Here is a 26382-nt window from a genome sequence, read left to right on the forward strand (position 1 = left end):
GTCATCTGGATGTCCTTGCATTTTTCCCCCCTTACAAAGTATTGCAATTCTTTATTTATCTTCAGTGAATCCTTACTACGTTTAAGTTATGCTTCAGGGTCTCTAAAGCATACTCAGTATACTCAAGTGGGTTTGTTTTTTGGCTTTAGTTAAATTGATATTTTTAAGTTGATCATCTAACTGACTATTAGAAATAGTTGAATAATTGACTTCATTTAGCATGTGGAAATTTTTGTGACTAAATTTGGTTACCCGCATCTGTATAATTTTATAGAACCACTTATCAAAGAAGCATGTATTCCGTGATTTTCTTTTTTAGGTGGTGACTTGACCACAATTTGTAGTTTCTCTTCCTTATATTTAATGATCATCTTTTAGCCATTAGCACTGTCAGGAATTAATGTGTAGCAACAGAAAAAACAATCAGATGTGCTAACTGTGAATGAGTCTCAGAAATGGTATTTTTGGTTAAAAACTAAATTTAGACTTGTCTCTACATAAGGAATTCTTACAGAATAGAATTATTTTCTTTTCTGATTTTTCACAGAGAGATTAAAGAAACTACATGTATTTTACTTGTGGTAGAATATACACAATGTAAAATTTATCCTATTAACCATGTATAAGTGTACAGTTCTGCGGTATTAAGTATACTCAGATTGCAACCATCACCACCATCAATCTCCAGAATTTTTTCACCTCCTCCAGGTGAAACTGTACCCATTAGATACTTTACTCCCCATTCTCCCTTCACCCATACCCCTTGCAGCCATTATTCTACTTCCTGTGTCTATGAATTTGACTACTCTAGGTACCTCATATAAGTGGAATGATACAATATTAGCCCCTTTGTGACTGACTTATTTCACTTAGCATAATGTCTTCAAGATTCATCCACTTCTTCAAAATTTGAATCTCAATTAATGTCCTTGAATATTTAGAGGACTTTAAAAGATCTTGGCCAGTAGTACCCTGCAGTGTTAAGGATCTGCTGCTCTAGAAAAAAATAAAGATATGACTAGATGAGGGTGAGATGTCATTTGTTAATATAATATACTCTTTAATGTGTGGATTTATTTGTGGAAAAGGTGTTTTCTGTTCTTGCAAAATCGCCAACTTGTAAATGCTTCTGTTCAGCATTGAACCAAAAAGTGCTGATCTGGAAAGCAGTTTTAAGATCTCTTTATTCAGTTTCCTTACATAATAGTGATAGCCATATTTGTATAATGAAGAAAGTACTCCAATTTTTAAAATGCTAAAATTGTTAATGAAAAAATACTGTGCTTTTCCTACATATGGCTAAAAGAATGAAAACAGTGTTAAGCACATTGTAATACTTTCTTTTCTAGAATGTCTAATTTACCGTTATCAATATGTCTTAATGGAAAGGTTTTTCTTAATTTACAGTATTCCGAAGATATGAAGCACAAGACCACTCTCCTGGAGCTTCAAAAAATGTTTACATATTTAATGGTATGTTTGAGAATTGGGTATGGAAAACTAATTAGATATACCCATTGACCAAAGGTGAAAACGTTAATTGGAGTTCATTTGTATTGGCCTGTCCTGATCATATACTCTTATTTTTCCAATTGACTTTGTCAGTTGCTGATGCTCTTTGTCATAGTGAATTTTAACTGTCATATTTCAGTCATCTACATTTTGTTAATTTATCCTTTGAAGAATTTCTTATATCTGATCCATTTTTCATCAGAAGGTCACACCTCCCCCCTTAGTCTTAGGGTTTTCCAACTGATTTTTCTTTGTCCTTCTTAATTTCCACCCCCAAAACTATAAAAGTAATTAATCTTTAAAAAATAGCAAATCTTAATATTATTACTCCCCTAGTTAAAACTCTTTATTATGAAAAGAATAGTATTCAGGTTCAGTCAGGATGGCACACATCCCCTGTGATTCTGCCCCTTCCCTTCAACCTCCTGTCTTATCCCTTCCCACATCCAGCCTCACCCTGTAGTAACTGTAAGCCTTTTGAAGCCCATCACCCTTTTGCTTCATCGCTTGTGCAGTTATTTATGCTGCTTCTACTGCCTGTGGCGCTCTTCCAATAGTACTCTTCTCCATTTTCTTCCATTTCTCATCCTTCAGGAATCAACTTGGTTTTTTTGAGAAAGTCTGTCCTCTAAGAGACCAAAAATTCCACAGAGTATCTCCATGTCACCATAATTCTGTTGTACCAGCACTTGTATTGAAAGTTACTTATCTCACCTATTAGAATTTGGAGGACAAAGATCTTACCATATTTTTTTCAAACCATGTATTTCAGCTTGTGAGACTTAATAAATGAGATTTTTTTTTTTTTGCGGTACATGGGCCTCTCACTGTTATGGCCTCTCCCGTTGCGGAGCACAGGCTCCGGATGCGCAGGCTCAGCGGCCATGGCTCACGGGCCCAGCCGCTCCGTGGCATGTGGGATCTTCCCGGACCAGGGCACGAACCCGTGTCTCCTGCATCAGCAGGCGGACTCTCAACCACTGCGCCACCAGGGAAGCCCATAAATGAGATTTTTAACAAAATAAAAAGGTTTGTTAGTTATCCCTTGATTCCACTTATAATCTCCTTTTAACTGAGTTGGAACATGCTATTTGAACTGGCAAAGCACTTTTACTGCTATTTTAAACTACTACTAAACCAAGGTTCAGTTGATAGGAGAACTTATGCACCCTGCAGAGGCTTTGTATTTTATGCTTCACAATACAAACCTCCATCCTTTGAATCCCAAATTTCTTCCTAGAAATTCCTAGGCTTAAAAAATAAAAATTTCTTAACTTACGGTCATTTAAGCATCTTCTGGCACCGAGACTATTAAACTGAAAAGGCAATGAGAATCAAACAGAAATGAAATAGAAGAGAGCATTTTCATAATTTCTTTGTAGATTTACTACCTGTTTCTTTGTTGTTCATTCAATAACCTTGTGATAATTTTTATTTTTATTTGAGATCTAGATTTATTTGATTGTTTTATAATCATCCTCCTCACCACCTGCCTTTTCTTTCATAGGAGAGTGAATGCAAAGCATATAATCCTAGACCCTTTTGTAAAACATACACCATGGATAAGCAGCCTCTGAACACTGGGGAGCAGAAAGATATGACTGAGTTTTTTACTGATCTGATTACTAAAATTGAAGAAATGTCTCCAGAACTGGTTAGTACCAGAACACTCAAGTTTCTTGGAAATTTTTACAGATTTGCTTAATTTTAAATTACTGACTTTTGTTTATATTTTTTTTAAAGAAAAATACTGTCAAAAGTTTGTTTGGAGGTGTAATTACAAACAATGTTGTATCCTTGGTAAGTATTCTCCCTGTTCTTTGCTTTTTGGAAATCTTAATGTATATTTTAGCTTATTATAATTTACCAATTTTTGGCTATTGATTGACTAGGATTGTGAACATGTTAGTCAGACAGCTGAAGAGTTTTACACCGTGAGGTGCCAGGTGGCTGATATGAAGAACATTTATGTGAGTAATGTTGTATATATTTTTAATTTTTTTTTCTGCTTTTAACTATTTGTGTATAGCAGGCTTATGTTTGTTACCTTAGGAGAAAATTAACTTTAACATTTTCACCTATTTTCTTCTTCTGATGCTACTCAAATAAAAATTAAAGGTAGATCACAAAGCTGATTTTTCCCAATCAAAATTTAAATACTTGAGTTTTTTTTAAATGTAGTAAGATTCAGAGCACCTTGTCAATATTTTTACTAAATTTAAGTGTTCGCTTTTTTAAAAAAATGTTTTCCTCTGTGCGTTCTGCCCAAATTGTAATTAATGCTTTTTGTATTTTTGCATGCTGTAAACAATAATGTGAAACTCTTAAGTGTGGTTTTATACACAGGAATCTCTTGATGAAGTTACTATTAAAGATACTTTAGAAGGTGACAACATGTATACTTGTTCTCATTGCGGGAAGAAAGTACGAGCTGAAAAAAGGTATGCTTTTTGAAACGTAATTTTCGTCATTTTGATAAATCATCAAATAGAAGTAAAACACAAACTTAGGATAAATTAATGTTAAACTTATATGAAAATTATGTGATTAAGGTTATGGTCAGCTGCTTGGAACTCATGCAGCAATTTTTCATTCAGTTATGCAAGTAAACTTTCAGGCACTCTTAAATCTTTTCAGATTTTTTTTTTCCTTTTTATTAATCAGATACTTACCAAGGTCTATATGATTGCTTAGCTCTCTGCCGTGCACTCAGTGGGGCATGATAAAGAGTCTACTCATGAACTGAAGACCTCTGAATCTGTAAAGTGAGAGATTTTTTTTCTTAAGAGCCAGCCATAAGATGCTTGGTTTAGGACAGAGTAGTTGGTTGGGTAAAGATGTTTCAGTCCTACCGATGGACATTGAAATTAGATTGAAAGAGCATCATATGTAGTTCGTTGCTAGGAACTACAAAGGCAGAGAAGTAGTCTGGTTAGATTCAGGTCATCTCTTCAGATCTGTTTATATCTTAATGCATGGTTTCACTGCCCTCCACAAGTCCTTTAGTGATTCTTAGCTGTCAGGGTAAAGTTCATACTCTAACATTACACACAAGGCCCTTCATATCTTGACTTCTTTATACTTTGTAACCTCATCATTTACCAGTCTCCCAAATAAACAATAATGATGAATTTTTAGACTTCTTATTCCATCTGCTTGTGACATCTTTCCCTTACCTTCCTCAACTCCCTAAATTTCCTATTTAAAAGAGAAACTAAGCTCTTGCTTTAAACAAATTTTGTTATAAATCCTATATACACTGAAGAATTATTCCCTGAAATTCATATTTTTCATAAATCCAAGTTTTAAAGTATATTTTGTTTAAACTGAAAAAAAGTTTTTTTAAACCTGAACTAGCAGTAAGTCATACCATATGATTTAGGTAATCAATTAGGTAATGTTATTGTTGTGGCTGTAATATGAGGCAACACTCGTTGAACGCTGTTTGCCAGGCAGCATTCTAAAAGTAGTAGGGAGTAGGCACCTTAACTTCCATTTACAAATCAGGAATTAAGCTCTGAGAGGTTAAGTAACTTTTTTAGGGTCATATATCTAGTAAATGGTACAGTCAGGCTTTGCAATTCTGCTGTACAAAAATAAATGCTTATTTAAGGTGGAAAAGAAAACTCTGAACCAAAAACCTCCTTGCCTTTGAAATATGATGTGACTCCTTTTTATGCTTCCGTAGCACCTTTCATAGCTTCATCATGGCATATACCATAGTCCCCTGTAGGTTTTTCATTTGTTTTCCTCTCTAGACACAGGAAAGTCCTCTCAGAATGGAAAAAGTCATGTAAGAGGGGGATAGATAGATAGATAGGTTGATTGATTGATAGATTTAATAAGAGCATGATTTAGAGTACTATTTACTATTTACTCTGAATTGAATATTGAAATAAGTGTAGTGTAAATGTAATTGATAATAGCTAGAGTACTTCTGAAAGATAATTTTTAACAAATTCTGTTCTTGTCTTTCAGAGCATGTTTTAAGAAATTGCCTCGGATTCTGAGTTTCAATACTATGAGGTATACATTTAACATGGTCACAATGATGAAAGAGAAAGTGAACACACATTTTTCCTTCCCATTACGTTTGGATATGACACCCTATACAGAAGATTTTCTTATGCGAAAGAGTGACAGGAAAGAAGGTAATGGAAAATCTTTCTCTTGCCTATGTTTATTGTAAGTCTTCATGACAAGATAGTCATATTTATAAAGTTGTAATCAACTACACATTTAACAAAATCAAACTGAATCTTATAAAGGAGAATATTTTTAAAGACAATATGGCAGGGGGCTTCCCTGGTGGTGCAGTGGTTGAGAGTCCGCCTGCCAATGCAGGAGACACTGGTTCGTGCCCCTGTCTGGGAGGATCCCACGTGCCGCGGAGCGGCTGGGCCCATGAGCCATGGCCGCTGGCCCGCGTACCACAAAAAAAATTCAGTCAGTTGGCCCATAAACGTTTTGTATCTACTAGGAGTGTGTTCTAGGCACCTTTCCAAGTGAATGAGATAAACATGGTTCCTGCCCTTGAAGAACTTAAGTCTATTGGGCATGGCATATATTAAACAAGGAATTATAAACATGAAGTGTTGTCAAATAGTGAATGTATCACAGATTGAGGGGAATCAGGGAGGGCTTTCAGGAGATGGTGACATTTAAGCAGAGCTTGAGTAAGAGCTAGAGTGAGAGGAGTGGAGAAACTCTAGTGGGGGGCAGGGGGCTGATTAGGGGGTTGATGAGATAGGCAAAAGGGTGGCAGCCAGATCAGTTTTTTTGTAAGCCATGTTAATAATTTTGATCTTTATTTCAATGTGAAACCATTGGAAAATTTTAAGCAGGGAACTGAGGTAACCAGGTGGGATCTTGGAAAAGGTTATTCTGACTATAGCAATAGAAATGGATTAGAGGATGATAAAAGGAGTGTGGGGAGGCTGTTATGGTAAACCACAGTAATAGTAGCACAGATGAGAAAGCATACCAACCAGTAGGGTTGGAGAGAAGCACATGGCGATAGAGTTAGTAGAACTTGATGATTGAATGAATAAATGAATCGAACAAAGTTATTGAACATCTATCCACTATTTAATTTTCTATTATAGTAATAGGAATATAGTGACAACAGAGAACAAGGTCTCTGACCCTATGAAGCTTACAGTTTAGTCAGTCTACTACTAGAGGAAGGAGGAGAAGTCAAGAAAGGTTTCTGGCTTGATCAGTTAGGTGAATAGTGGGATCAGTATTTCAGGATCTCAAGAAGGAGGGAGTGTGGTCAGAAGTATTGAAAACTAAATAAAGAAAAGGAACAGTTCCAGTGAGACCATGAGGGAAAATTATCTAACATGTTGAAGATCTCTGGTTATCAGACCAATTTAATTTGGGTGTTGCAGTAGGAAGGTGGATTGCAACGAATTTAAAATGGCACTTGGTTGGTAAGTAGTTACCTCCAAATTGCTATTATTACGTCCATAAGACCAGTGATTTTCGAACATCTGTGTGTATGTCCCAAGGACCATGATGAGGAATGGAAATAGGTGAGAGGAGAGAAGAAAGCAGAATAGGGCCAGCTCATACCTTTTCCATTCTTCTTTAGCCAAGAGAAGTTCCATTTTACATAAGAGTCCTGGCAGTGTTTTGTTTGTATAGAAAGTTATGCTGATGTAAATTTTTAAGATTTGAAGAGCCACCATATTATAAGATACAAGAAAGAGAACCATATTTTAATCTTTATACTGCATTGCCGGGCACTTAATGAGCATCCAGTAAATGTTTTACTCTCACTAAATGGGAGCTGAGAGGTATAAACAATGAGTGTGGGCTACTCTTTCAAGAGAAGAACATATCTTTCTTTGAAGAGAGAGGATGGTGACTGTGGCTGTGAGGTGATACAGGGTTAAGGGAGGGAACTTTAAAGTTAGAATTGCAGTATGTTTAGAAGTTACAGGAAATGAGGCAGAAGAGGTAAGTTTGAAAATAGAGACAAAGTTAAGAAGTTGGCATTGTATATATACATCCTACTTTTTAGAACATTTTCAAACCATTTGTAAAATTATAGCAAGACTGCGTAGTAACTGCTTCACTGTATTTTTCATAATGTCTCCATGTGTGGAAATAACAAAAATTTATGCCAAGATAAAGGAATTTATTAAGCCACAAGTGATGCATTCAGCGTCAGATTCTAGTACATCCAAACTCCTCAGTCACTGCTCTGACACTCTCAGCCAGTTCCTCCTCTTCACCTAATTGTTGCTTCAATTTTCAGGTTAGACTGTGCACTCAGGTTAACCAAATCTGCTCTCACTTATTTGCTTCTGATTATACCTTTCCTTTTGTGATGATGGAAATACAGATCATACATGTTCTGGAGTTTTTTCTTAATATCTCTTGTAATAACTTTTCAAATTGAAATCTCTGTGGGTGGGAAGTATATGTTTTGTTTATTTTGTTTCTGTCTACATAAAGCTCCTAATACACAGTGTTTTCTATTAACTGGGAAAACAGTTGGAAGCATGCTGCCAGTACAATGCTCCATGTTCCTTAGCATGAGACTAACAGGCATAAATATGTTAATACTTTTCAGATCTTGCGTTTGCCTGCTCCTAATAAAGGTAATACAAAATGCTTCATTCAGATTTATCTATTTTAAAAGGAAGAGCCAGATTAAGCAAAAAGAATATATTTTACATTTACATATTACATGGAGATTGTCCCTAGTTATGCACTGACACATAGTTGTTTTTCCAGTGATTTGTATAAATGCTCCTTAAAATTGTAGGCTATGAATGGTGAATGACTAGCATATAGGATTGTTTTGTACCTATTTGAATATATAAAGTATCTGTGCCTATTTCTGTGCATAAAGTTTAGTATATAAAGTGATTCTAAGATGTCACTGTGTGCAGTTTTCAAAATTATTGCCATTATTTTATGTAAATCATTCCAGGTTTTAAGGAAGTCAGTGATCATTCAAAAGACACAGAGAGCTATGAGTATGACTTGATAGGAGTGACTGTTCACACAGGAACAGCAGATGGTGGACACTATTACAGCTTCATTAGAGATATAGTCAATCCACATGCTTATAAAAACAATAAATGGTGAGTTTTAAATATTTTATTCTTGGGATTTAAAAAAATGTTTTTTCTTCTGTTTTTAAAATATAAGCTTATGATAGTTTTCTTCTTGAGATAGTTTTCGGATTTTAGTTTTCTAAAAACTTTATAGTTCGGAAAGGGGGCACATAAAATGTTTAAATGAAAGCTTTCAAAAGACAATATGAATCCATCCTTAAACTTCATACATCTCCAGACTTGAGAATTTGATAAATTCTCGCCTAAGAAAAATGAACACACTCAAAGTTTTGCACACAACTTTAGATTCACAGATAATATTGCACCTTCCAAATCTTACCTACCTGTGTTCACTTATTCCAGAACTGTTTACTTAATGCCTTTTATAGGGTGGCCACAAAGTCCTTATGTATTCCAGTTAGAAAATAACCTGCATACTCAATTTTCTTCACCTTACCTTTCCCTTCTGACACACATTCTTTTTATCATCTTTCATCAAGTTAATGGCTGGAAGTCATTCAATCAGTCCTTAATAGCTGGTTTTTGGTCCTCGGATGTTGTTGAATAAAGTCTCATGTATAGAGACTATTGATGTGCTAGACATTGTTCTAAATATTGGGGATATTGCTGTGAACAAAGTGTACATTGGTAAATTGATCTGCACTTAATAGAACAGTTTCGTTGAAATATTTCTCACTCTTTAAACCATCATATCCATGGTATCTTTACTTTTTTTTGTCCATTTGAATATAAATTTTGAAATGGCATCTTTATCGTTGTAAGTTTTCCAAGCTCTTAATGTTTTCTGTCCGATAGCTTTACATGTTAGAAAGTTATGCAAACTTTTTATTCCTTGCTTTTATGAACTCTTTTGTTACTCCCAGGTTATGAATAGATCTATCAGATTTTAAGGTGGTTATGAGTGTGTTGTGAAATTATATTCCCAATTTCTAGTGGATTAGAATTGCCGAAACAAGAGCTTAGTTAGAATTTACCACATATTAATAAGTTTGATCAATATTTGTAATATATTAGAATGTAATCTAAATATTTTAAAAAGAGGCACAATACAGATATATTACATATATACTTGATCAATACTATATGCTCTGCTTTAGGTATCTTTTTAATGATGCTGAGGTAAAACCTTTTGATTCTGCTCAACTTGCTTCTGAATGTTTTGGTGGAGAGATGACGGTAAGTTTTATTCAAAAGTTATAAATGGTTCATGACTTTCTAAGTGCTTTGCAGTATCATAAAATCCAATAGCAGAGTCATGTAACTTTCTCTTAATTCCTATAATTAAATCTAAAATGTTTTTTTTTGTTTGTTTAGTATAGCTTAGTATGTTTGGAGCATATACCAGACACTGGAAAATATTTTTTTTTGAAAATATATTTTAAATTACTATTTCTTCAACTGATTAAGAGGGTCTGATTAAGAAGGGTTAAGACTTACAATTGAAAAATAATAGTATAGGAATTGAATTACATTTCCACAAGACATCATGATTAAATAAGTTGTTTACTTAAATGCTTTGGGATTAGAACAGAAAGAAATTACTCTATTGAATACTTTATTGAGTAAGTACTTACTATGAGAAATCTTTGACAAGGAAGTTGGCTTAAGCTAAACTTTAAAGATTGTTCCTTTAGTGCTTTCAATAACAGAGGCAACAACCTAGTTATTACTAGTGACAGGATAGAAAAAGATTATCTGTTTTGTAATTATCAGTTAAGATATAAGAAAAGACAATTAGGTTGGAGTAGTGTTATAATAATTTCACTTCTTTATATGCAGTTTACCCTAGTACCAATTTTCTGAAAACTTTAAAAATAGCCTGTTGATTCTCACAAGTATTAAAAAGTAATTTCTATTTCATAAAGAAGCTCAGATAAAGTTATATTTCCCTTTAATAGCCATGTTTATTGTGAAATAACTGGTCACATTCTGGATTTTAATGAAAAGGCTTTCCTAACTGCTCTTTGATGCTCTTATGTACTATTCTGAATAGAAAAGGAAAATTAGACAAATTCCTAACACTTGGAAAATGAGTAGAAGAAGGAAGGAAATAATGAGTTACCATTGAAGCCATAACTAAACCTATTGCATCTCTAGATGTTATTCCTAGAATATTTCCTCAAAAAAAAAAAAGAAAAGATAAACAAGTAAACAGTGCAAAACTCTTCTTTTAAAAGGTAGTTTTTCAGATTGCATGCCCACTTTATTAAGTTTTATATATTTGAAGAGAAATTAAGGAAAAAATCCCATTCACCATTGCAACAAAAAGAATAAAAATCCCTAGGAATAAACCTACCTATGGAGGTAAAAGACCTGTACTCAGAAAACTGTAAGACACTGATGAAAGAAATCAAAGATGACACAAACAGATGGAGAGATATACCATGTTCTTGGATTGGAAGAATCAATATTGTGAAAATGACTATACGACCCAAAGCAATCTACAGATTCAATGCAATCCCTATCAAACTACCAATGGCATTCTTCACAGAATTAGAACAAAAAATCTTACAATTCATATGGAAACACAAAAGACCCCGAATAGCCAAAGCAATCTTGAGAAAGAAAAATGGAGCTGGAGGAATCAGGCTCCCCAACTTCAAACTATACCAAAAGGTACAGTAATCAAGACAGTATGGTACTGGCACAAAAACAGAAATATAGATAAATGGTACAGGATAGAATGCCCAGAGGTAAACCCAGGCACATATGGGCACCTAATTTACAACAAAGGAGGCAGGAACATACAATGGAGAAAAGACAGCCTCTTCAATGAGTGGTGCTGGGAAAACTGGACAGCTACATGTAAAAGAATGAAATTAGAACACTACCTAACACCATACACAAAAATAAACTCCAAATGCATTAAAGACTTAAGTGTAAGACCAGACACTATAAAACTTTTAGAGGAAAACGTAGGAAAAACACTCTTTGACATAAACCACAGCAAGATCTTTCTTGACCCACCTCCTAGAGTAACAGAAATAAAAACAAAAATAAACAAATGGGACTTAATTAAACTTAAAAGCTTTTGCACAGCAAAGGAAACCATAAGGAAGACAATAAGACAGCCCTCAGAATGGGAGAAAATATTTGCAAATGAAACAACAGACAAAGGATTAATCTCCAAAATATAAAAACAGCTCATGGAGTTCAATATCAAAAAAAAACCAAACAATCCAGAAAATGGGCGGAAGACCTAAATAGACATTTCACCAAGGAAGACTTAGAGACAGGCAAGAGGCACATGAAAAGATGCTCAGCATCACTAATTATTAGAGAAATGCAACTCAAAACTACAATGAGGTATCACCTCACGCCGGTCAGAATGGCCATTATCAAAAAAGCTAGAAACAGTAAATGCTGGAAAGGGTGTGGTGAAAAGGGAATCCTCCTACACTGCTGGTGGGAATGTAAATTGATACAGCCACTATAGAAAACAGTATGGAGGTTCCTTAAAAAACTAAAAATAGAACTGCCATATGACCCAGCAATCCCACTACTGGGCATATACCCTGAGAAAACCATAATTCAAAAAGAGACATGCACCAGGGCTTCCCTGGTGGCACAGTGGTTGAGAGTCCGCCTGCCGATGCAGGGGACACGGGTTCGTGCCCTGGTCCAGGAGGATCCCACATGCCGTGGAGCGGCTGGGCCTGTGAACCATGGCCGCTGAGCCTGCGCGTCCGGAGCCTGTGCTCCGCAACGGGAGAGGCCACAACAGTGAGAGGACCGCATACTGCAAAAAAAAAAAAAAAAGAGAGAGACATGCATCACAGTGTTCATTGCAGCACTATTTACAATAGCCAGGACATGGAAGCAACCTAAATGTCCATTGACAGATGAATGGATAAAGAAGATGTGGCACATATATACAATGGAATATTACTCAGCTATAAAAAAAACGAAAATCAGTTATTTGTAGTGAGGTGGATGGACCTAGACTCTGACATACAGAATGAAGTAAGTCAGAGAAAAACAAATACCGTAGGCTAACGCACATATATGGAATCAAAAAAAGAAAATGATACTGATGAACCTAGTTGCAGGGCAGGAATAAAGGGGTAGGCATAGAGAATGGACTTGATGACATGGGGTGGGAGGGCGAAGCTGGGGTGAAGTGAGAGTAGCGTCAACATATATACACTACCGAATGTGAAATTGTTGGCTGGTGGGAAGCAGCAGCATAGCACAGGGAGATCAGCTTGGTGCTTTGCGATGACCTAGAGGGGTGGGATAGGGAGGATGAGAGGGAGGCTCAAGAGGGAGGGGATATGAGGGCGGGGATATGGGGATGTCCGTATGCATATGGCTGATTCACTTTGTTGTGCAACAGAAACTAACAAGGTATTGTGAAGCAATTATATTCCAATAAAGATTTATTTAAAAAGTAGTTTTTCAGATTGCAAGTCCATTTTATTTAGCTTAATATTATTGATGGCAAAGTACCTTAAAAATGTTTTGAATCTTTTTTTTAAAGTACTACTCCTATCCAAAAACTGCTATTAAAGATTTTTCTGCATATAATGCTATTTGAGAACTATTTACAAAGTTGCTATAAAGTATAAAATAGCTATTTATGAAGTATTTTATATATAAATATAGCTGAGTGTACCCATTTCTTAAAGAAGGAAAACTTTCATTTTTTTAAACAGACCAAGACCTATGATTCTGTTACAGATAAATTTATGGATTTCTCCTTCGAAAAGGTAACCATTTCTTTCATGTATAATTGTACATTGTTTTCTGACTTCCATGTTATCTACTTTTATAGGTATACTATGTCAAAATGAAAATATACTTTTTTTTCCCTCTTAAAGACACACAGTGCTTATATGCTGTTTTACAAACGCATGGAACCAGAGGAAGAAAATGGCAAAGAATACAAATTTGATGTTTCATCTGAATTACTAGAGGTATGAGTTAATTTAACTTTAGCAGCAATTTAAAAGCATGTTAAGTATTTATGCAAGTATTAGTTCTAGAATATAAAAGCAGGCTATATAAACAACATCATTAGTATCTGTAATCCGAGGTAGACCGTAACCCTGTTCACAAATAGTCTCGGTAATACTGACATACAACAGGTGAATGTAAACTGAAAGAGGTTAAAGGGAGTGGAAAACAATTATTAGTAACACTGAAGAAAAATAAGAAAGGTAAAAATGGTTGATGGAATAAGCTCAAGCTCACAATTAACTTGTATGGTTGGTGATATTCTTGGATTGGGTGGTAGGACTGTGAATGTTCCTTTTCTTACGCTTCATATTATACACAAGTGTACAGTGTATTTTAAATGCATTTAAAATATGTATTATGTATATTTTAATATGTGTCTCATTTGTAGTAATGAGCTCTCTTCGTTTCATAATGTAGTTACGTGATAATGTTAGGGGTTTATAAAAAGTGTGCACGCTCAATGTATGTTGTGTCATTGTTGTAAACTGACTCGGCCAAAAGTAAAAAAAATAAATCTCCAGAAAGGTATACGTGATACGAGTGTACTCTTCCATGTACACAATTAAACTTTTACTCTCTGACTGATTGATATTTGCACTATTGTGGTCAAGTCTTAAAACTGAGTGGATTTTGTTCCCCAAACACTCTTTTTTTTTTTTTTTTTTTTTTTTTTTCCGCAAATAAGATTAAAGGGCTTCCCCATTGCGGAGCACAGGCTCCGGACGCGCAGGCTCAGTGGCCATGGCTCAAGGGCCCAGCCGCTCTGCGGCCTGTGGGATCCTCCCAGACCGGGGCACGAACCCGTGTCCCCTGCATTGGCAGGCAGACTCTCAACCACTGCGCCACCAGGGAAGCCCCCCAAACACTTCTAATGGTATCTTGCCTACCTGTAATTTACTGATAAAGAGCCAAGAATATTATCTTCTTCCAAACCCTCTAAATTAGGTTTACCAGCAGAATTAGATGCGTCACTAGATGCCAAGCTATTAAACTCACCTATTTATACAAAGATTTATTTCAACTGCTATCATAATAGCAAAATAAAATAGATTTTAATCATTATGTGCAAGACTTTGTGTCCCCAGGGTATTCAGATGTACACCATGTTGTAGATGAGGACCCAAAGGTATTTAAAGATAGCCACCCACATGTGAAATAAAATGAAATTTTACATAAAACCTTAATGTACAGTTGGCATTTGAACAACACAGGCTTGAACTGCGAGGGTCCACTTACACATGGTTTTGGGTTTTTTTTTTCAATAAATACAGGATCTATAAGTAAACATGAATTTCTTTTTCACATTGTTTTCTTTTTTTTTTAATTTTATTTATCTTTGGCCGCGTTGAGTCTTCGTTGCTGCACGCAGGCTTTCTCTAGTTGCAGCGAGCGCGGGCTACTCTTCATTGCGGTGTGCAGGCTTCTCATTGTGGTGGCTCCTCTTCGTGGAATACGGGCTCTAGGCACATGCGCTTCAGTAGTTGTGGCTCACGGGCTCTAGAGCACAGGCTCAGTAGTTATGGCGCACGGGCTTAGTTGCTCTCTGGCATGTGGGATCTTCCGAGACCAGGGCATGAACCTGTGTCCCCTGCATTGGTAGGCAGATTCTTAAAAGCTTTTAAACATAAACCTGTCTTTCATAACCTGTTGTTACCAGAATATCAGCCTACCATAGTTTTCATGTATGTTATCAATGTTAACATAATTTTATTCATGATATATTTGCTCTTCAGACAGATGGGATTTCAGAGTTCTTACTTTGAAAATTTTAATAAATAAATTGAAAAAAAAAAAAAAAGAAACAACCTGATTGCTTGAGGTAACCAGATAAGTAATGATAAATTGGATTAGGTTTAGTAACTACTTCCATATTCCATTTACCTGGAAAAAAGTCAACATGAATTTAAGTGCATGTATACTTTTTGTTTCTTCTAGAGCAAGTCTTATTTTGTCTAATAAAAATATTGGTAAAATGTTATGAAGCAAATGCTTTCTGATGTCTAATGTTAACATTTTTTTCTTCAGTGGATTTGGCATGATAACATGCAGTTTCTTCAAGACAAAAACATTTTTGAACATACATATTTTGGGTAAGCTTGGCAGATTTAGTAAGATTTTTTTGTTAACAGTTTTAAAAAATCTTATTTCGTAAGAATTTTAACCTATTGTTTTCAAATTCTAGGTTTATGTGGCAGTTGTGTAGTTGTATTCCCAGTACATTACCAGATCCTAAAGCTGTGTCCTTAATGACAGCAAAGGTAATATATGTATAGACTTAGGTAATTTCTTCAAAATTGGTGACTTTAAAATAATTAAATCTTTTTTGCTTAATTTTATTTTTTCTTGCAGTTAAGCACTTCCTTTGTCCTAGAGACATTTATTCATTCAAAAGAAAAGGTATGTGTTCTATTTCGTAAACTTTTGTGCCATTCATGTCATTTTTCATATCTTTTTTTTTGGCTGCGTTGGGTCTTCGTTACTACGTGGGCTTTCTGTAGTCGCAATGAGCAGGGGCTACCCTTCATTGCGGTGCGCACCCTTCTCATTGTGGTGGCTTCTCTTGTTGTGGAGCACGGGCTTCAGTAGTTGTGGCTCGTGGGCTCTTCCCGGACCAGGGCCTGAACCCGTGTCCCCTGCATTGACAGGTGGATTCTTAACCACTGCACCACCAGGGAAGCCTCAGATATCACCTAATACCTTCAGTAACTTCTTTTTCTTTTTTAGCCCACAATGCTTCAGTGGATTGAACTGTTGACCAAACAATTTAATAATAGCCAAGCAGCTTGTGAGGTGAGGTGAATGATACAACAAACAATGCATAGCTTAACATTCACTTTCTTGTTTTCTTTTATTCTTAACTTAGATGATATAACAAAATTGTTTTATCTATTATAAATCATAGGGAGCCAGTGTAAGTTGTTCCTAAAATTACTTGATTGCCAAGAGAAATTTATAATTAATGTATCAAATTCATTACATTGATTAAATAATTGATTTTTAAGTTACTTAAAAATCCTTAGGTTCCCCCCCACCATGTATTGGAAGGAAAAAGTATAGAAAATTCAGAACTGTACCAGTTATTTCTTAACTACTTTTGCATGCTACTAGAAAATACTGAAAAATGCATATCTCCCTTCCCCCTCTTAGAAAAAATGCATATATCCCAGTAGATCAGTTTACGTCCTATTTTATCTTTTCCCATATTACATTATAAGAGAGACATACATCCCTAAGGATAGTATGCACACAGGTAATAAACACTTAGCCATATTGCCATCTTACTATCGTTTATCATTTGTGATGATCTCCCGGAGTGGTGTGTGCCTTTCTAGGAATGCAGGTCTTATAAATTCCCAGAAGTGGGAGACAGCAGCATAGTGTACAATAGATGAAATTAGTTGAAGATATTTTCATATGTAGAAGGTTTTTAGAACGATTATTTTTAAAAATTTTTTTCAGTCGGTTTGTTTGAATTAGTATTGAAACAAGGTCCACATTTTGCTTTTGTCTTGTAAATCTCTTTTCATCTATAATACAGTTGACCCGTGGACAACACGGGTTTGAACTGTGTGGGTCCACTCATACACAGATTTTTTCAGTAAGTACGTACACTACCGTACAATCTGTGGTTGGTTAAATCCGAGGATGCAGAGGAACCTAAGATACAGAAGGTCAACTATGGGACTTGAGTATCTGCAGATTTTCGTGTATGCTGGGGCTCCATACCAAGGAGCAACTGTAGTTACCTTCTTTTTTTTTTTTTCCCCTCTGTACCACATTCTCATTTGTTCTGCAGGATTTTCCACATGCTGGCTTTGATCTAGTGCATCCTTTGGGTGTTATTTAACATATTCCTCTATTCCCTTCCCCCCTCATGATTTTTAAAAAACTATTCAGTAAAAACAAAAACAAACAAAAAAAACTGTTCAGTAGATGCAGAAGCTTGATTAAGTCAAATTTTTTTTGTTTTTGTTGTTTTTTTTAATAAAGTTGTGACTTCAGTTTTTTCACTAAGGATTTGCCTCTGGAACTCTATCAAGGAGTTAAAATTCTCTACAGTTGTCAGTAATTATGTGTGTGCATAAATAGGCAGTACAGTTCAATAGAGGAGTTAAATATGTGATTAAGAGATATCTTGAAATTAATGGGAAATTGTCTTAGCGTAAAGAAGAGTGTTTTTTGTTATCGACAGAACATAAATTGGTTTTAAACAGAAAGTTTATCATATTCAGATCATATATTATTAATAGGAACAAAAAATTCTGCAATGTGACCTTTATGAAGTCTAAGAGGAAAATAGTATTTGACTTTATTAAGAACTGCAGGTTGTCATCATGTAGGTTCTACACTATAATGTAAATGACATCCATGGAATTCTGTATTGAGATGACCTTGATTATGACTTTAGGCATTTTAGATTTTACACTTTCTACCAATTGAAGAATCTTTTTTGGTAAGAATTTAAAAGAATTCAAATGTCAACTAGAATTAAAATCTTTGTGTGATTTTTATCCCAATTGACAAGTATTGATTGAATGTTAAAATCACACTATTTACTTACAGTGGTTTTTGGACCGCATGGCTGATGATGATTGGTGGCCAATGCAGATACTAATTAAGTGCCCTAATCAAATTGTGAGACAGGTAAGAAAAAATTTATTTGGAAAAGAAGTGTCTTTCAAGTTAATTGTTCTGAATTTGCCTGTGAATATATTTTAACCCAGCATTGGAAGTAATTTGAAAAGATCGACCTCTTATCACAAAAGTCATTTTGCTCTTATTTTCACCAGCTTTTTTTGGCAAATCAGCTATCATTTCCAGTCAAGTGATTAAAATCATTCACATTTCCTGGTTACAGGAAGATAGCTATAACTGCCTATTTTCTCAGATCCTACTTTGATGTATGAGTTGTACTGATTCTTTTTCAGATCCTTAGGTATTCTAACCATGGTAGGGTACTGTAATGGCCTTGAAAGTTAAATGAATAGTGTATAACTTATTTCTGTGACAGATTCTCAGCTGTCACATGAATCAGTTTATTTTTCATAAATCATTGGAAAAATTAACAAGGAAGAAAAATACATATGCATTTATGACACAAAACTAAAAATTTAATCTGAAATATGCTACTTTCAGTTATAATTGAGATACAATTCTTATATCATAAAATTTAGCAAAACTTTTCAAAGTGTAAAATTAAGTGTTTTTTAGTATATTCCCAAATATGTGACCATCATCTACCTAATTTTATAACACCCCCAAAAGAAATCCCATACTTATGAGCAATCACTTCCATTTTATCCTGTCCATTCTCTTCAGCCCCTGGCCACCATTAATATACTTTCTGCCTCTGTGGGTTTGCCTATTCTCACCATTTCATTTGAATAGAATCACACAGTATGTGGTCTTTTGTGACTGGCTTTTTTGATTTAACCATGTTTTCAAGGTTTACCCATGTTGTGACTTGTATCTGTACTTTATTTCTTCTTATTGCCAAGTAATATTCTATATACCAAATTTTGTTTATCTTTTCAGCAGTTGATGAACATTAGTGATGTTTCCACTTCTTTGCTGTTTTGAATAACACTGCTATGAACATATGTGTACAGATATTTGTGTGGACATGTGTTTTCAGTTCTTTTGGATATATACAGAGGAGTGAACTGCTGGGTTGTAACATTCTTAGGGACTACCAAACTTTTTTTCATGATGTCTGCACCAGTTTACATTCCCACCAGCAGTCTGTGACGGTTCCAGTTTTGCTACATCTTCTTCAACATTTGTTTATTGTCTTCTTAATTTTAGCCTTTCTAATGGGTGTGAAGTAGTATCTCATTGTAGTTCTGGTTTGCATTTGCTTAATAATAGTAAACATCTTTTCGTGTGCTTATTGGCCATTTGTATATCTTAATCCATATTTTTTGGATAAACTTAAATTGCATTTCCTTCTCCTAGTCATTGAAATTCTAATAAGCAGCTGTCCTGCCCCACTCCACTCTTCTGAAAGAGATGGATGCCAAGTTTTCTTTCCTCTGTATCTCCACTAGTAAAGGAGGTTTCATGAAGCTTTGTATTTGGTAATCTCTATTACTGAAACCTATAGTTTGTTTTTGCTTTTTCCCTTATAAAATTGTTTTTCAAGCTAACTCTACCTTTTATCTTCAGTCTGTAGTTGAGACTCCAGGAAAGCTTTAGAATGTCAAAAGATAATCTGTGGGCAAAATATAAATGGGTAGCAGAGGTTTTTTTTTTTTTTTCAGTATGCGGGCCTCTCCCGTTGCGGAGCACAGGCTCCGGACGCTTAGGCTCAGGGGCCCAGCCGCTCTGCGGCATGTGGGATCTTCCCGGACTAGGGCACGAACCCGTGTCCCCTGCATCGGCAGGCGGACTCTCAACCACTGCGCCACCCGGGAAGCCCAGGGTAGCAGAATTTTTAATCGTGTTCATTTTGCAGTGTCTTTGTTACCTGATGTGAGTTGACTCTTAGGTTGTCCTATCTTTTCATCTATAGATGTTTCAGCGTTTGTGTATCCATGTGATTCAGAGACTTAGACCTGTGCATGCTCATCTCTATCTACAGCCAGGAATGGAAGATGGGTAAGAAGTATACCTTTTGAACTGAACTTTTTAATTTATTTATTTAACATATTTATTTATTTATTTAACATATTTATTTATTTATTTGGCTGTGCCGGGTCTTAGTTTCATTGCAGCATGCAAACTCTTAATTGCAGCATGCATGTGAGATCTAGTTCCCTGACCAGGGATCGAACCCGGGCCCCCTGCACTGGGAACACGGAGTCTTAGCCACCAGACCACCAGGGAAGTCCCTGAACATTTTATTTTTAAGTTTTTTGATGATCTGCCTACGAAGTATTTTTAAATATCCACACTGAAATATTTAGGTTCTCCTATTTAAAAATAATCTGTAATAATATAAATCAAGAAGGAATACTTTTGTTTTATTTTTATTTAATTGCATTTTCAAAATCCTCTACAAGTAACTTTGACTTAGTCTTTTTGTTTTGATTTCAGCGAGACATGATAACTGGAATCCAACTTTTTGTATTATTGTAATTCGTATTCATTATTGCAAAGATGAAAGAGATAAATTCAGGTTTTTAAAATATTTCTCCTCCCAAAATATCTATCCCCAGACTTCATACTTTTTCTAAGATGTATAAAATTGTGTTTTCAGGTCTGATGACATGGATGCTTCAGTAGAAGATATAGGTGGTCGTTCATGTGTCACTCGATTTGTGAGAACTCTGTTATTAATCATGGAACATGGTGTAAAGCCTCACAGTAAACATCTTACAGAATATTTTGCCTTCCTTTACGAATTTGCCAAAATGGGTGAAGAAGAGGTGAGGCTATATCTTGTTTATTTCTGATATTATGTACTTATTTTCAGTATTTAAAACTTAATTGTTTTTATATTATATTTTTAAATCAATATTTTTATTTTTAGAGCCAGTTTTTGCTTTCACTGCAAGCCATATCTACAATGGTACATTTTTACATGGGAACCAAAGGGCCTGAAAATGTAAGTACGGTTCTGTCTCATATCAGGGATTTAGAGCCATGTTTTCAAGTTTGCATCATAGAAAGATACTGGATTCCTTTGAAGTCCCTTCCAGCCCTGATATTAAATGATTTTAAGGGTCTAAGTTTGGTTGATATTTTTAATGGATATAGCAAGAGAAGAAACAGTCAAGGGGTAAATTTCATTGGTATGGCCCTGGATCAAAGCAAATAAATTTAGGCAAAATGGCCATCACCTGCTTTAGGGTCTTACAGTAGCATTTTGTGTTTTGGTGAACATTTTTGCTGGCCATATTTTTAAAGCCCTTTGCTATATTAAGTCTGTCAGTCTTCCAAAAATTCAGTTCATAATATTAAAACTATTACATCAATTTTGTGTTGTCTGTAATGACCACATTGGATTGGATGCTCTATTTGCTCTATCTTATTTAATCCTTGTTGTAACCCTAAGAGGTAAGTACTGTTGTTATCTCCATTTTACAGATGGGGAACTTGAGGCATAAAGAAGTTAACTTGTTTTAGATCACAGTGAGTTAGGCTTTGATCCTTGGTTAGACTCCCGAATGAAACTGTTAGCCACTGTGCTGTAATGGTTCTCCAAATACGTACTGTTATTATCTAATTTCAACCTAGATGGCTACTTATTTAGACTGCTTTTCTTTTGCTTTGTTAGATCATAAAATCTTTTCAGCGTTGCATTTCAAACCCCAAATGAGTATCTCTTTGAAATACCTACTGTTTGGATTATCTGAAAACTGCAAATATGGATTCCTTAATTTGTGTAACTGGTATTTTTATTAAATATGAAATACCATTTTATCATACTCATATAAATTTTGTTCCTAATTTATCTTCCAAAGAGCTTGCCTATAAGAAAAAAAATTATTATTAAAGAATTTATATCTTTAGGTAAGGTAAATACAGTATTGGGAATTATTGTTCTTTACAGTTCTGCCTATTAAATCTAGAATTGTCCTGAATGTGGTTTAGACTTTTAAATAAGGTTAGGCCTTTGAGTGGTTATTTTTCATGATACATGCTCCTGCCACTGTCTACCCTGCATTGTTGTGTGAGACAATCAAGCTCTTTTCTCTCAACATAATGTTAGAAAATAATATATTAAAAATGAATTGTGTTATGTTCTAGCCTCAAGTTGAAGTGTTGTCAGAGGAAGAAGGGGAAGAAGAGGAGGAGGAAGAAGATATACTCTCTCTGGCAGAAGAAAAATACAGGCCAGCTGCTCTTGAAAAAATGATAGCTTTAGTTGCTCTTTTGGTTGAACAGTCTCGCTCCGAAAGGTGAAATGTTTCAACATTCAAAATGCTTAAAGCATGTTTGATTTTATTCTTTTTACATAATTGTTTTACCATTATTAACTCAGTAGTTTTTGTTACTTAATTCCTTTTAAATAATAACAACACTTTCCATCAACTCTTGTAGCATAAGTATTTCGATCCTTTGTACCAAACTCTTACTTTGCCTGAGTCATGTTAGAAATATACATTGAAGAAATTTACAGTAAAATATCTAGCAAAATTATATGTGCATTCATCCTTTGACCTAGCAACCACACTTCTGGGATTCTGTTCCCAAAACACCAAAAGATGTATGTGCAGTGCTGTTTATTGAAGCAGTGTTTATAAACAGCAAAAGACTGAAAATGTCCACAAAGATGGTACAAGTTGAAGAAACAGAGCATCCACTTGATAGAGGACTCTATAGCAGAAAAAAACCAGGCAGTATGGACTGTATGTGTACCACCATGGAGAGTTCTTTAAGATACATATCACTGAGGTGAAAAAAAAAACAAGGTGGACAAAAGTATATATAGTATGCTACTTTGGTTTTTCTTTTGGCCACGCAGCATGGCTTACGGGATCACTGAGTCCTAACCACTGGACCACCAGGGAATTCCCTATAGTATGCTACTTTTTAAGAAGGGGAGGCTGTGAGACACAAAGTGAGTGAGAGAGAGAGAGAGAGAGAAGAGTGTGTGTGTGTGTGTGTGTGTGTGTGTGTGTGTGCGTGCGCACGTGTGCAATCAAGCCACATTATTCATGGATCTCTGCTTTGTGAATTTTCCTACTTAAATTTATTTGTAATCCCCAAATCAGTACTTGTGAAGCGTTTACAGTGATTTGTGGATTTCAGAATGTACAGAGTGGCAAAAAATTGGAGTTGACCTGGCACACACTTCTCCAGCTGAGGTCAAACATGGTGACACTCTGCCTTCTTGTTTCGGTGCTCAAATTGTAAACAAATTTTTGTTTGCAATATATGCCACATTTCTCACATTTATGCTTTTTGTTGGTGATTTGGCTGTTTAAAAATGGTCCCAAGCATAGTGCCAAGTGCTGTCTAGTGTGTTCCTAAGCTCAAGAAGGCCATAATATGCCTTAAGGAGAAAGTACACATTAGATAAGCTTCATTCAGGTTTGAGTTACAGCGCTGTTTGCTCTGTATTCAGTGCTAATGAGTCAACATTAAATCAGGTGTCTTTAAACAGAAACACACATTATGCAAGGTAACATATTGATCTATTGATGAAAGTGTTATGACCAGAGGTTCACAGGAACCTAAGTGTATGTTTTCCCTATGAGCAGTGATTCAGTGTTCACTAATTCAGTGTTCGCAGCTCTTTATAGAACGTAAGTACTACAAGTAACAAGAACTGACTATTTTTCTAATTGAAGACTAAATTTTTAAAAATAAATGTTAAGTTTCCAGTGGTTGGGGGAGGGGAAAACAGGCTGGAGGGGACAGGAATGAAGGTTTGACTTCTTTGAATATAGTACACTGTTTTGTTTTTTAGATTTATCTTTGGAATCATGTAAATGTTTTCTATAATTATAAGTAAATTAATAAAATGCAATCCCTAAAAATCAAAAGCAGACTGAAATAAATGAGCCTAACTGTATATTGAGTTGGTGACATAGCCACTGGAGAGGAATTAAAGTGACTTTAGAACACATTGATTTAACTGTAATTTTTAGTGGGATGTACCTGAAGGACAAAAAGAATTGTAAAATTATCCTCAAGTGTTTTACTAATTATATTGTGAGTAGTAGTATAATTAGAATTATTATTCTGAAACTGTATTATAGAATAAAACAAATAGATAATTGTTAATGTCATTAGAAACCAAGATTTTCAGAAAAAGAAAAGAGAAATAAAAATATAAAATTGTAGGATGTTTACATAACTTCTTCAAAACTAAATTTGAATTTGGGAATATCAGTAGAGTTCATGGTATATTTTGTCTTAAGCAAACAAAAAATGTATTATGTATCTCCATTTTCTGAAAAGGCCTAGAAATCCTCTCCAACCCAAAAATCAGTGAGTGACCCTGGCATCTAGATAATATTTCCCACTGAAAAAAATCAAGGTTCCTTGAGAAAATGGCCAATTCCAGGTCTTGGGCAAGAAATGAATGGGAAGCCTCGAACATTTTGTCATTTTGGAAAGCAAGGAGGCTATCAAAGACTACTGAGGTCATGTTAAAAGGTCTCAAGAGTCAACTTAAGGAGGTTTCTACTGGTTACAGATTGGACAACTTGAACATCAATAATAGTAATAACAACTGCAAGTGGACTAAAACACATCATGGATGTTTACATCCATGAATTCATAATGATACCTAAAGACAAAATTTTAAAAATTATTGACAACTTTTGGAGTATATTAAGAAACCAAGTAACAATTTTGGAAACTTATTAATAAAGGAACAATATCAAGTATTTATCTTACCTGCAAGAATTATACTTCATGGCAACCAAATGGTAAATGAGAGAGATGTTCATCGTCATAGAGGTATTTGAGCTAATAAATGAGCAAGTAATGCTGGAATTAGGATATCAATATTTTGCATCCCAAATGCAATAATGGATCTAGGAAATGATCATCATGGGCTGAAAACATTACAAAAAGAGGGACAGCTTTTCATTGTGTGCCTCCTAATGAAAGTTCACACTACCGTTTATTAAGGTATTCTTGATTAAAAAGTCAAACCTAGATCTGATCAAGTCTCTAGATCTAATAACTACCAGTTTATAGGAAATACGGGGACAGAGGAATATGTTAAAACAACACACCAAGGATATAATCAGCAAAATGGAAATGTGGGAAATTCTACAGGTTAAACCACCTGCTTTCTTCAACAGATTAATTGCAAGATAAAAACAAAATCGGAGGGGAAACCAGTTGTCTAAAAGAGATTTAAAAGACATTTCAACCAGTGTCAACAGAGGACTTCATTTGGATCCTGATTCAAACAAATTATAAAAAAAATTTTTTAGAAACTTGAGGAAATTGTACATTGACTGGATCTTGTATGATAATAAGAAATTGTTAATTTATTTTAGGTGTGAATAATGGTAGTGTTGTTTATGTTTTTGAAATTTATGTTTGGGATATGTATTGAAATTTATGGACTAAGTGATAACATATCTGGAATTGCTTCAAAATAGTTCATATTTGAACAAGTAGGAGGTACAGATGAATCAAGGCCGACCGTAAGGTGGTAATTTGCAACTGAGTGATGGGATGGTTACAGTATTCTTTTTTTGTATGTGTTTGAAATTTTCTATAATAAGTTAAAGAAATATGCAGTAATTTTAAACTTGAAAGTGAAATTCTCTATTTCTTAGAAGTTCGTTTTGTTTTGAAGGTTCTCATGTCCAAAAAAAGCTCTCTAAATTAGACCCATCCTCGTGTTACAGTACACCAACATTTTGAGTTAATTAAATGGAAACAAAGTAGATTTGGACTTCCATGTACCAATCTTGGAATTTTGAAAAATTGTCTAAAAGATGTCTAGTGAGCAAGTCTAGCTAGCAGAAAGTTCAAAAATCATTTTATGATGGTAGCTTGGTACACTTGTAATTGAATCAACAATTTTGTTATGTGTCATGATGCAAATGGCTATAAAGTAGTATAGAGGAAAGAAAAACTTATTTCCACTAATGTTTTCTTTCAGGCATTTGACATTATCACAGACTGACATGGCGGCATTAACAGGAGGAAAGGTAATACCGTCTCAATATTAGACCACTTGATAATCACAAAAATAACAACAAAATAGTTCTTAAATGAACAACTTTTGCTTTTAACAGGGATTTCCCTTCTTGTTTCAACATATTCGTGATGGCATCAATATAAGACAAACTTGTAATCTGATTTTCAGCCTTTGTCGATACAATAATCGACTTGCAGAACATGTAAGTGCTGAGAAACAGTCTTAAAGATTTTTGGTAATTTGTGGAAGAATATTCTG

At 34.9% G+C, this 26382-nt stretch overlaps 1 protein-coding gene across 4 annotated transcripts in view; it reads left to right on the plus strand.

The window, feature by feature from the left end:
* Window positions 1–26382, plus strand: part of USP34 (ubiquitin specific peptidase 34) — a 232622-nt gene that overhangs the window by 176865 nt on the left and 29375 nt on the right. For all 4 annotated transcript variants that reach the window (XM_024753009.1, XM_024753012.1, XM_024753013.1 and 1 more), the window contains 21 exons: window positions 1408–1473; window positions 3020–3166; window positions 3256–3312; window positions 3405–3482; window positions 3859–3953; window positions 5491–5663; window positions 8459–8612; window positions 9704–9782; window positions 13262–13315; window positions 13427–13522; window positions 15591–15655; window positions 15748–15823; window positions 15915–15962; window positions 16290–16355; window positions 18129–18209; window positions 20077–20162; window positions 20764–20932; window positions 21037–21111; window positions 22257–22408; window positions 26086–26134; window positions 26222–26326. In XM_024753009.1, coding sequence (XP_024608777.1) covers window positions 1408–1473; window positions 3020–3166; window positions 3256–3312; window positions 3405–3482; window positions 3859–3953; window positions 5491–5663; window positions 8459–8612; window positions 9704–9782; window positions 13262–13315; window positions 13427–13522; window positions 15591–15655; window positions 15748–15823; window positions 15915–15962; window positions 16290–16355; window positions 18129–18209; window positions 20077–20162; window positions 20764–20932; window positions 21037–21111; window positions 22257–22408; window positions 26086–26134; window positions 26222–26326 — 1971 coding nt within the window. The remainder of the gene's footprint in view (window positions 1–1407; window positions 1474–3019; window positions 3167–3255; window positions 3313–3404; window positions 3483–3858; window positions 3954–5490; window positions 5664–8458; window positions 8613–9703; window positions 9783–13261; window positions 13316–13426; window positions 13523–15590; window positions 15656–15747; window positions 15824–15914; window positions 15963–16289; window positions 16356–18128; window positions 18210–20076; window positions 20163–20763; window positions 20933–21036; window positions 21112–22256; window positions 22409–26085; window positions 26135–26221; window positions 26327–26382) is intronic.

The sequence above is a fragment of the Neophocaena asiaeorientalis genome, unplaced genomic scaffold (assembly GCF_003031525.2).
Source record: "Neophocaena asiaeorientalis asiaeorientalis breed wild unplaced genomic scaffold, Neophocaena_asiaeorientalis_V1.1 scaffold100, whole genome shotgun sequence".
NCBI classification, from domain to species: domain Eukaryota; kingdom Metazoa; phylum Chordata; class Mammalia; order Artiodactyla; family Phocoenidae; genus Neophocaena; species Neophocaena asiaeorientalis.